Below are 12,992 nucleotides of genomic sequence, written 5' to 3'. Positions count from 1 at the left end.
ATTCAACAATATCATGGTACCTAACCTTAATCAAAACTCCCTTTTAAATAGTTGTGGCCACAATAATACAAATAGAACATTCATAAACAATTAAACATTATTTAGGAAATCTTTCAAAACAATTAAACATGATTTATGAAATCTTCCTAAACAATTAAATATGGTAGGAAACTTACCTGAACAATTAGACATGATTTAGGAAATCTTCCTAAACAATTAAATATAGTTTAGGAAACATTCTTAAACAATTAAACACTTCCTAAGTAGCATAAACACAATTAAGAATTTTTCCTAAACAACCCCTCTTGTTAGGAACCTTTCTGAATAATTTTTCCTTAATTAGGAATTTTCCTAAATAGCTCTCACTTCATTAGGAACATTTCTAAACAACTTCCCCTTCCTGGCTCCCCCCCCCCCCCCCTTCTGCAACGGCCCCCCCCCCCCCGGCCCTTGGCATATTAATACTCCTTCCTAAAAAATGCGCCTCGTCCTCAAGGTGGAAGGATGGAAACTGTCTCCTGATCAACTCGTAAGTTACTTAGGTGGCTTCGTGCTTCGACAAATCCTTTCACTTGATAAGTACCTTCTGAACAATAAATCCAGAATGTTGAAAACAAATTGATAGCTTTTAGTTAAGGGGAACAAAATGTACAACACACTTATGCCTAACAAACTTGGTTGAGACATCCTCGATGGAAGCTGTAAAAGAGCTCTATAGTATCTCTGGATTGCATAAAAGTCAAGCACTATCCATGTATTTCATCAATTGTTGGGACTCCAAGATTTATATGGTCACGTGGAATAATGTTCCCTTGGTAGACAATTCCAGCAAAACTATGAAGACCTTTCCTTGACGTATAATCACGCCCTGGGGGTAAACTTACACCATAAGCAACATTTGACCATTAAGTATAGTTGAGATCATCAATATTCCACCCTGGAGCTCCAAAATTGAAGCTGATTATGGTGTGTCATGGTGAGAACTGCCAAGAATGGGTAAAACATGTGGATTTGCATCCATTATTCCACCATACAAATTAAATTTTTGAGAACCAGGGTGAATAGGTGCAGCTTTTACTGCAAATATTTAGCTTGCTTCACAACAAGAATAGGATGCAATGACCCTAGGATTGCCATCCTAAGATCTCCATCACCCTAATAGCTTCTTCCTCTAGTGTAATGATTGTCTTGATCCCTCCACGTTTCCCCCGTGTATCGAGGGTGGGAATCCTATCTTTTTTCCCTCCGCCTCACATGAACCAATCCCTATGGTTCGACCCGTCCCCCTCCTTGTCTGGCCGTCCACTACCCTTGCCCAAAAGACCTCCTATTGTGGTTGACCATCCCACCACCTTCACCACAAAACTCTTTTCTTGCCGTCCCACCCCCATCCGAAGACCCTATTCTGCCCCTTATCAGAGCCATAGGAAGTGGCTCTTTACCCTCTCCTTCTCTGATGACCCATTCCCTTTGCTCGAAATGCCTCCCATAGTGGTTGGCTACCCTACCACCTCTACCAAAAAATTCCCTCATTGCTTTCCCTCATCTGTGCACCCTGATCCGCCCCTTATCGGAGCCACAGGAGATGGCTCTTGATGAAAGAAACTCTCCTCATCGAACTCTTATCCAATCTCCTTTCCCTTTGATTCAGCCAAGAGAATCTTGGTCAAATCTTGATTAGGGTTATTCATCAGAAGGTGGAGTTTTTTTTTTTTTTTTTGCATCTCCAAGGGATTCCTCATCATCTCCTCAATTCCTTCCTATCGGTTTTCCATGGATGAAAACCATCCTTCCATGGTTGAAAATTTCTCGTTCACGTGGGATTTGAATTGCTACGTTTTGCCTTCCAACACATCCACCCTCTTTGCTGTCATCTCTCCAAAAGTTTGCTCTTATACCAATTTGATTTGCCTTGGAAATAAAAACAACAAACAAAAGAGAAGAATCACGAAGTAACACAAAGATAGGGTTGATTTTTCTTATTTCTCCTTCAAAAATAACGCAAGATTCAATTGATCTACTATTTGAGAGGTAAATCGGCTCTCTCACAAATCCTAAACACAGCTAGGAACTCATAACAAATTCTAGGAAAATAAATTTAGCAATATCATGGTACTTAGTCTTAATCAAAACTCCCCCTTAAATAGTCTTCGCCACAATAACACAAATAGAACCTTCCTAAACAATTAAACATTATTTAAGAAACCTTCCTAAACAATTTAACATATTTTAGGAAACATTCCTAAATAATTAAACACTTCATAAGTAGCATAAACACAATCAGTAATTTTTTCTAAACAACTCCCTCTTGATTAGGAATATTTCTAAATAATTTTTCCTTAATTAGGAACTTTCTTAAATAGCTCTCCGTTGATTAGGAACATTCCTAAACAACTCCCCCTTCCTGGCTGTGCCCACCCCCCTTGGCGCAGCGTATCATAATGCTTCGTCAATCCCCTGACACAAAATACTTTTCTAACTGGTTAGGTTCTTGAACGTCTAACCTACTTACATATTTCATTTGTTTCTCCATGCTTTTCATATTAAAAAGGTTGACAAGTATTTTTCAGTAATGTTATACTGTAAAGATATACGAGACTTTATTCTCTTGATACACTCTATTATACTTTTATATTGTTCTCTTTAAAAGAATTTCTGTTACTTGTTAATATTTATGTTACTAATATGTTTAGTTTTGTTGTATTCTTTTATCAATTAGAAAATAATCAGGTTAATCATTGCTGCAATTTAGTGTCAAAGATGCAAGACATTTAGAATATTCTATATATTGTAATTTTCTTTAGATGTTTTTTCTATGATTAATTCAATTACATTTTTTTTACCTTATTTTCATATTCTTTTAAACGACAGATCCTGGACTCTGAATGTTCATGAATTCCTTAGTCAGCCTAGAAAGAGGTGTTGGGCTTCATTACTGGAGCTTGAGGTATGCTTTTTCTGTTGTTTATTTAGTCATACTTTTATTCTTTTATTTTTTAGTTATTAGTTTATTTTGCACTTGACATTGGATTTTCTTTATTGGGATTCTGACTTTAAAGGTTACTTGTTTTAAAGATTCAAAGTACTCATCTTACTATTCAAAAATGTTTTGAGTTTTAATGATGTGAAACATACACGTGCACAAGAATTGATTTGGAAATTAATAACAATTTGAACTTTACTTTGCTAGTGGAAAACTTATGCTTCACCAAGAAATGATTTGAGAATTTGTCGTTACAAGATTAAGTAAAGTAAACAATTACAACGGAGATTAACGAAGTACTTGCAAGCGATTTAGCAAAAGTAAGTAGATAAATTAATGTCGATGAAACAAAAATCAACGGTGCAAAATCAAGACGTTTCACCTTGAGTTCCTTCTCTCTTTCTTGTAGTGGGTTTAGCGAAGAAAGAGTAGAAGCAAACTGAGTGACGTTACCACAAGACAAGTGAAGCATAAGGCCTTATCCGCCAGAGAAGTAGCCGAGGGTGGAGAAGGGGTGGATCTCCCAATGAGAAGCCAATGCGTCTTGGGATTTTGAAGATCAATCGTCTCCTCTAAGCAGTAGAGAATACGGTTGACGTAGTATTCCACCGATTCATCGTATTCCCAGTCGGGCTCGCAGAAGGGGGAGCGGAGGATGTCGATTTCCCCTAGGGCGTTGTAAGCGAGGCCCTGATCGACCTTAGGATCGGCCATGCACCAATGACGATGACGAAGGAGGAACTTGTCTTCTTCTATTGACTCCAATATTCATGAGCAACCTAGGGTTTCACAAGAGAGGAGGCACCAAAGAAGGGGGGCCAAGGGTGGAGAAGGAGGGGCGGTTTGGGTGAAGGAGAGTTAGGTTAGGTTAGGAAGGGGAAAGAAGGTTTTTTAATCCAAATTTGATATTAATTTCAGATTTTAATTAAGTATGGAGGGAAATAATTTGAAATTTGAATTCAAATTAATAGCAATTAGGGCTTTAATTGGGGATTAATGGGGAAAAGCCCATGATGGGGCCGATGGCATGAAGAGAGAGGGGGGAGGGGGTTGTGGGGGAGTTATGCTCTTTCCGAACAAGTTTGGCCAATTAGGAGGGAAAATAATGACTCATCTCTAAATTAAATTTAGATTGGATTCAAATTTGAAAACTTTTCTTATTTAGATTTTTTTGCAAATATGGAAAGTTTTTAAATTTCAAATTTGAATTTCAAAATTATCTAATTCCTTCCTTTATTACAAGAGCGAATTTAGGGAATCATTATGGCGATTTAAAATCATCATAATGAATTTGAAGTGGGTGGAGCTGGCGGTCAAGAGGGGGAAACCGTGGACTTGGTGTCGGGTTGGGGTGGCCAAAAGCTTGGCCGGCGGGTGGGGATGTGGAAGGAGACTTAGGTGGAGCTCAAGGGGGTATTTTGGTGGCGGAATGAAGGTGGAAGGATGATGATAAGATTGTGGGTGATAATCGGAGGCAGAATATAAACGAAGAAGAAGAAGAATAAAAAGACCATGAGCCACAGACTCTTTTGGTGAATGCTGGGTATTGCTTTTGCCCACACGTTGGGCTCTCCCTTCTCTCTAGTGCGCTCACAAGAAGAAGAAGACAAAATAAAATTTCATTAATCATTCATCATCCTTTTATAAAGTATAAGGCCACTATATACAGCCTCCAACACAAATAAAAGCAAAGTACATAAATGCCCTTAAGGGCTACAATAAGAAAACACTCACCACAGGGGTAAACTCGGAAAAACTGAAAATGAAATAAAACACATCAAAAGTAAAGACTCTGAATCGTAGCTGTCGATCTACAATTTCTTCGTCGGTACACATGTCAGAATCTCTGAGCGATGTCCTCATCATTTAACTTGATAAGATAATTTGGCCTTTGAAAATTTGGGCTCGACTTTGGTGAGAGAGTCGGGGTTCCCATTCAATTTCCTAGAAAGCATATTGGAATTGAAGATAAAACATTACTCATATATTTCAATCTCATTATTTGAGGATTTTATGACCTGATTCTATGTTTCTCATTGGCACAAGCCTCTATGGTTAATCATCTTATTCGATGATTTGTGATAACTTTTGATTTACTTTATTCTTTAGGTGCTAAATGCTTAGCATTTAGTAACAAAGTTTTTGGATTTAGGACAAAAAAAAAATTTACTATCATTTGCTTAAAGTGGACGGTGAGGGATATTTTTTTTTCCTTAAAGTGGATGGTGAGGGAATGGTGATGAATTTGATTAAGAGTAGGGGTGTAAATTAGCTTAGTCGGCTCAAGCTCATCACACTAACGAGCTTGCGAGTTGAGTTTATTTTGTCACAAGCTTGAACTTGAGCTCAAACTAGATCTTGAATATTAAATAAACTTGAGTTCGAATTTGATTAAATTCGGCTCATTGGCTTGCGAGCCAGTTTAAAAAAATTTAATATTAAAAAATATTTTTTTCCAGGTGAAATAAATATTTAAAACTGTTATTCAAATTTAATATATTTAATAATAACATTTAAAAGATCTATAGAACATATCAGCTTTTTTATTAAGAAAGTTCAATTAACATTAATGATTTTGTACTTTGTACAGCTTTTCAGGAAAAAATTAAAAAGCTGAAGCTTCCTTGTTCCCCGATATCCAGTCTTTTTGGCAAAGGAAGTTCCAGCTGCGACCTCGATGGCTCCATGATCTCTTGGACCATCATCTATACTATAAAATTCTTAAAGGTAAGTCCTATAATTAAATTTTATAAACAACTAATAATTGATCCTGGTGCCAATGATAATAAAAATAAAACTAGTTAACTAAATTGCTATGACATGATAAATTATTCATGCTTTTCATAGTGAGAATGTCCATCAAAGGTTAATGTACAAAGGATAAAATAAAAAATATGGTAAAAAATGCTACATTTTTTGTTTGAAGTATTATTTTAACAAATAATGATATGAGTTCATCAATGTCAATAAGTAAGATTTGCTAGAGATGAAATATACACAAAAAAAGATATTGAATAGCTTGGTAGCCTATGATTCTAAATCTTCAGAAATAAGAACTGCATAATAACTCATTTGGCTCGTTTTGATATATGTTGTTGCTACACAATGTGATAGATGTTGCTGCTAACCCCGTTCCTCATAACTACCAACTAACCTAACTCCTTACAACACTCATCTCGTAAAAAGACTCTGCCGAAGACCACTCATGCCCTCTTGACTTCTCTTTTCAGCGCGCAAAGATGAACTTTGGCTCCCTCTCTTTTTGTTTGCATGATCGTACATAGAGTCAACCCTGCTCATCCCTCTCTCGCTCAATCTTTACTCGACTGAAGCACACGTCCGAGCGGCCTACCTGCCGAGCGGCCTACCTGCTCAGGTCAACACCATCGTCTCATTCCCAGCCCACAACCGCACACTGGAACTGCACGCACCCAACTCCGCTTGTCCCTCTCCCGCGATCCTTCCTCATGCTCGATCAATCCAGATGCAACCATCCCTCCCAACATGCGCACACATCTAACCTGTCGTCATTCTACAATCATATTACCCTAGCCACTCGACTTACCGCCGTCGTCATCACTATTTCTAGGCTGAAAAGTATAAATGTTTTCTTGCTTTCTTAAACAATAGGTACAATAGACCTTGCGCCCGTCATATCTTTGATCCGGCCAGAAGAATAACAAGAACAAAAGAAGACCCCACGTCCATTGTATCTTTGATCTGGCTGGGAAGATCATGAATTATATGAAGACGCCATGTCCGTCGTATATTTGATTCAACCGGGAAGAACAAAAAGCGAATGCCTGCTCGACGCCCCCAAAATGGGGTAGATGCAAGAGGGTGCCAAAATTTAAATGACAAAGGATCATCCGCATAATTAATTTAAAACAAATAAAAAAATATAATAATAATAAAATTTTACAAATCTAATTTAGTATAAAAAAATAAAATGTTTCCCTTCTCAAAGATTGCAAAATTCATTCAGAATGCAAAAAACCTTTGTTTTGGTCCACTATCTGCAGTTTTTGAAGAACATGTAATAGGTTGGATATTATTGGACTATCATGTAGAGGTTGGAGATTATTGGAAGGGAGATTTTGAGAGGTTAAGGATCTAGGAGGCTTTCCAATAATGAAGTCTAGGGAAATGATGATGCAAATGAGATAATGAATTGGGCCCATTGGATTAGTTATTGGTTTGATTTATTACATTAAATAATCTAGGTCTTGTGGGCATGCCACTTGGAGCTACTTAGGATGCAACATGTAATAGGCATTAAGAAGACTTCTCAAATGATGACGAATAGAATTTAAGCAATTAATAGGGTTACCTTACCTATTCACCTCATAAAAGAGTGCCGACTGATTTGATGACCTTAAATAGGTATGCCTCCTATCCTTTCATTCATATTTGAAAGATTAAATATAAATGCTAAATTTGATGACAACAAGGGATGCCTAATCAAACTTGAAACTATTTTCGCATGTGCTTAACTTTATGTCACGCCCCTAAATACGAGATTTAAGATTGCTTCGCCGATTTGCTAAAAGGGCTCAAACACTTTGACAATAGCCATGTTGATAGGAAATTTTAACTGAAAAGAGATTTAATTTTCAAAATGCCCTAAATATTCTAAAGTCATTCATTCAAAAATCTAAACTCAAGTCCTATCAAGAGTTTGAATTTTTAAAAGGAAAGCTGTTACAAAAAACTTAAAACCAAAATCCATCCACACATTGCAACGTTTTGGCAAGGATGGTAAATTTAAGAATAACTTTAGCTCATAGAGCAAATGTCTTGCTAAATGTATTACTACAATTCATTCTCGATTGATTTCTCGCCGACATGGACGTGACGCATACTCTTTGACTGGATGGTTTTGCTGCGAAATGACACTGCTATGTTATGGTCATGGCCAAAGCCTGTATGTTCCCTAATGGTTAAAAGCTTCTTGAGTAATAAACTATAGGGTGTACTCGATAAGATATAAAATCCTTTGTTAGTTAATGTTGACTTAAATTCACCCCTTTAGAAAATTATTTACCCGTTTTCTATAAGGTATTTTTAGACGAAGCAACCCATGGCTGTCAACAAGTTTCCTTCAATCAGGTTGGGTCGACTAACTACCCTAATTAAGTAGACTAAGGATGATGACAGTTCGGGATGATGGAATCATGGGATCTTGATTGGGTTTGTCATCATTCCCCAATAACTTGTTTTAACTGGATGGTGATAAATTTCAAATCATAAACTCTATAAATCAAAACTAAATTCAAACCCTAAAATTACTGCTAGTATACATCAGGTAATTTTTGCGACCTATAAGAAAGGTAATTTTTGCGACCTATTTAATGATTAGCCTTAATCAAAAGTTCCCATCGTTATTAGGAGGGGTAATTAATTATAAGGGATTGCGCTTATAAAAAAGCAGAACTGAGATTATAAAGTCCTTGCAAAATGATGATGAAATCTCTGGTTAATGTCTTATCTAAAACCTAAGATGTCTTTAAAAAATTTATCTGAACTTAATACATTAAAACTCTTCCCCCCTCTCCTTTATAAAGAAACGCGGAGAAGTCGGGGGTTTCGGAGCCCAAAGATTTATGTCGACTGTGCTGGGAATAATTTCTCTTTTCATTTTAAAAATTCTGATAATTGGGAAATATATAAAGTGGCTCGTAAGGATGCTAAGAAAGCAATATGTCTCCTTTATAAAGAAACGCGGAGAAGTCGGGGGTTTCGGAGCCCAAAGATTTATGTCGACTGTGCTGGGAATAATTTCTCTTTTCATTTTAAAAATTCTGATAATTGGGAAATATATAAAGTGGCTCGTAAGGATGCTAAGAAAGCAATATGCGATGCAAAGACATTAGCTTTTAGTAATTTATATAATAGAATATATACTAAAGAGGGAGAAAGATATATGTATAAGTTAGCCAAACAAAGAGATAGGAGTAGAAAGGTTTTAGTTCAAGTGAAGTGTATTAAAGATGAAGATCAAAAAATATTTTTCTTAGAAGATGATATTCAACAAAGATGAATGAGATAATTTGCTAAACTTTTTAATGAAGATTATGAATATAAGATTGACTATAATGACCTCAGTACCCTAAATGAAAATAAAGATTTATATTTTTATCGGCGTATTAGTAAAACTGAAGTTAGAGAGGCTTTAAAGAAAATGAAGGGTGGAAAAGCTGTTGGACCTGATGAAATTCCAATAGAGGTGTGGAAATGCTTAGGAGATGAAGGAATTTCATGGCTTACTAAACTTTTTAATACTATTTTGAAGACTAAAAAGATGCCAGATGAATGTAGAATGAGTGTGTTAATCCCTATTTTTAAGAATAAAGGTGATGCACAAGATTGTGCGAATTATAGAGGTATTAAGTTAATGTGTCATACTTTAAAACTATGGAAAAGAGTTATGGAGCATAGGCTGCGGCGTGATACTGATGTTTCTCAAAATCAATTTGGATTCATGCCAGGTAGGTCGACTATGGAAGCCATACATTTATTAAGAGGTTTGATGGAGAAATATAGAGAAAATAAGGAGGATCTAAATATGATATTTATTGATTTAGAAAAAGCATATGATAAAGTTCCAAGAGAAGTGCTATGGAGAGTTCTTGAAAAGAAAGGAGTCAATAATGCTTATATTCAAATCATTAAAGATATGTATGCAGGAGCTATTACTTGTGTTCAAACACAAGGTGGATTGACCAAGTATTTCCCTATTTCGGTTGGGTTACATCAAGGATCAGCCTTAAGCCCATATCTTTTTGCTTTAGTCATGGATGTTCTCACTAGACATTTGCAAGAGGATATACCTTGGTGTATGCTTTTTGCTGATGATATTCTTCTTGTTGATAAGACTAGAGAGGGAGTTGAAGGTAAACTTGAATTATGGAGGTCAACCTTAGAGTCTAAAGGTTTTCGCTTGAGTAGATCTAAAACAGAATATATTGAGTGTAATTTTAGTAGTAATAGACCTACTGAAGGGATTGTGACTTTGGGCGATCAAGTCATTAATAAGAGTACACGTTTTAGATATCTTGGATCAATTGTTCAAAGTGATGGTGAAATAGATGGGGATATTATCAACAGAATTCAAGTTGGATGATTGAAGTGGAGGAATACATCGGTCTTGTTGTGTGATAGAAAAGTACCCCTCAAACTTAAGGAAAAATTCTATAAGATGGTAGTGAGGCCTGCAATGCTTTATGGTGCCGAATGTTGGCCATTAAAAGAGAAGCATAATACTAAGTTAAAGATAATAAATGAACTAAAATATTAGCTCATAATGAGCTAACCCTTAGTTCAATAAATGAACTAAAGTCCAGCTCATAAATGAACTAAAAGTTCAGCTCAAATATGTTAAACTACTAGACTCAAGGGAAGCCAAAATTTGATTTATTTTGGACTTGTGTTGACCCCCCCTTTGTCTACATCAGTATGTTAATTCATTTTATTAAATTCCTGTACTTTGAAAGTATGGGGTGCTATATCAAATCCTGATTACTAATCGTCATTTTCATATGCACATAGAATGAATCTCCAAATTACTTTTCTTTTTATGGTGCAATTGAATTGTGGAGCCAATATTCAGCTCGCCAATGCTGTTATTAATACTGAAAATTCTGGGGCAACCATCCAGTTTGGGAGTTTATAATTCTCTGTCGCTATTGTTAGGATTGTTGTTGTACCGATTCACTGTATGTGTCACGACCCGATCTGGTTTGCTCGCATAGACGAGTCAGAACAAATGTTGGACTTAAAAGTTAAAATAATATCTTTTCAATAACATTAAAACATGAATAAGTGAATCTAAAGCAATTCAATAGATAATTCAGCGCCTCTAAAAACAACTTCCAATTCTATATCAAAACTTTTCATATAATAAGTCAAAGATGTATAAAGGTGGACAAAATTTTTCTTTCATGTCAGCATCCACCATAAAAAATCATTCCATAACTAAAAAAAATTACATAAGGAATCTGTCCTCAGGTTCTCTACGGCTATACGTAAATTAGGATCGCTCGGTCATCACCTAACAAAGGATCTCCTAAAAAGTATATCAAAATTAGAGAATGAGCTAACGCCCAGCAAGTAACAATTTACTCTACCAAATTCAAATAAAATGTAAGAGGGACCAATATGCATGCTTGAAGTGCACTAATGACTTGTAATTCAAAGAATTAAACAATATAATATCATACAAAGGTAGTCATGTACTATATATATGATTCCCCTTGTTTCATATTTCCTTTGGTGTCATATGTTATGTGTCATATGCTAAGTGTCATATACTTATTATTTTATCTCAAATCATGTCTCTCCATATATCTTCTATATCATATCTTATATACATTTTTTTTTCTTATATTATACATTCGTATCAGAGTACCTAAAGTGTACTGATCAGGTACACATACATATTAACCATATAATTTTCCTTCAACATATTGCACCGAAGAGCCATATTTTCTCCGAAGAGCCATATTTGCTCTGAGGAGCCATATTTGCTCTGAGGAGCCATATTGGCTTATGCATCATATTGGTACTCCGTCTCAACATACACAATCCACATACACTAAGTATCATAGGATAGATACATGACATACAATCATTCGTATGTTTCTAACCAATTATATGCATTGAATTGTCATATTTTGGGGCATGACTACATGAAGATTTCTTTTGAAGAAAATTGTGAAACTATAACATGTCAAAAATTACTCAAAGTAGGTCAGTGTTAATTTCATGTAAAATAAAAGAACTTGCATGCTATGCTAATCCTAAACTATACATTTCATTGCATGAAATTTTGAAAATAACATTAAAGAATATTGAACATGGAAAGCTAATTGTACCTACCTCAAGCAAACAAATCTTGAAATACGTTTGAATCGTCGTCTAACCTCACGACGGTCTCTCCTTACCACTTCCGTTTACAAGACCTAAGGGAAAATATTTTCATTAATTTGAAAGGTTTATATTCAATGTACTCCCTTAACCATAAACATTTTAATATCATTAACATAAAATAAGTCCTTAACATAATTAAATGTCATTTATGTTACAACATAAATCCTTAATTTAACATTAACCAAAATTCTTAATTGTTACTATAATGTGTCATTAATAACATTAATTCCTTTGTCGTTATAATATTAACCTAAATTAGATTTGTCATTATAATATAATTATTTTCGGATTTAATTTAAATCCTAAATTTTGAAATTCATTTTTTTGTATTTTCTCATATTTTCCATGTTCTAATTCATACAATTTACTTAACTTGACTTAAAATGATTACGAAATTCGGTTTTGTTCAAAACCCTAAAATTTGAAACTTAATTTTTCATCTTTTTTCATCATAATTGTATTTAAAACTCTCCCATATCTCTAAACTAATAATTAAATATATTAATTTTCTGATTTATTAAATTAAAAATTAGAAAAATAAAAAAATTAGTCAAACCCTAATTTTACCCTAAAAGAAACATTCCTAAGGCTATTAGGAATGTTATTTGTGGAAGCATTTAAAAAAAAAAAACTTAAATTTTTGAAAAACCCTAAATTTGAAATTCTCAAAAATTGTGGAATAAAACTAGAATTAGGGAGCCTTCACACATATTTAGTCATAAGGAAAGGAAGCCTAGACTCACACCTAACACCTAACCTTAGATGACTAAGATTTAGATTTAAACTAGGATAGTGTCACGAGAGCCTTGCTACAACACTAGTTGATTTAGTCATAAAGAAAAGAAGCTTAAGTGTGGCGACTCACACCTAACCTTAGAGGACTAAGATTTAGATTTAAACTAATATAATGTCACGGGGGGCTTGCTCCAACACTAGCAGATTTAGTTATGAGGAAAAGAAGCCTAAGTGTGGGAACTCAAACCTAACTTTAGAGAACTAAGATTTAGATTTAAACTAGGATAGTACCACATGTGGCTTGCTCCAACACTAGCATATTTAGTTGTAACAAAAATAAGCTAAG

The 12,992-nt window shown here is 35.0% G+C and overlaps 1 protein-coding gene across 2 annotated transcripts in view; it reads left to right on the top strand.

Annotated features, from left to right (window-relative positions):
* LOC110102954 (lysine-specific demethylase 5D) overlaps window positions 1-12,992 on the top strand; it is a 104,345-nt gene that overhangs the window by 77,989 nt on the left and 13,364 nt on the right. For both annotated transcript variants that reach the window (XM_020831477.2, XM_028695408.1), the window contains exon 23: window positions 2,872-2,947. In XM_020831477.2, coding sequence (XP_020687136.1) covers window positions 2,872-2,947 — 76 coding nt within the window. The remainder of the gene's footprint in view (window positions 1-2,871; window positions 2,948-12,992) is intronic.

This window comes from Dendrobium catenatum, unplaced genomic scaffold (genome assembly GCF_001605985.2).
Source record: "Dendrobium catenatum unplaced genomic scaffold, ASM160598v2 fragScaff_scaffold_631, whole genome shotgun sequence".
Classification (NCBI taxonomy): Eukaryota; Viridiplantae; Streptophyta; class Magnoliopsida; order Asparagales; family Orchidaceae; genus Dendrobium; species Dendrobium catenatum.
Note: the sequence above shows the minus strand (reverse complement) of the source record. Positions and strands in the feature narration are given on the sequence as shown.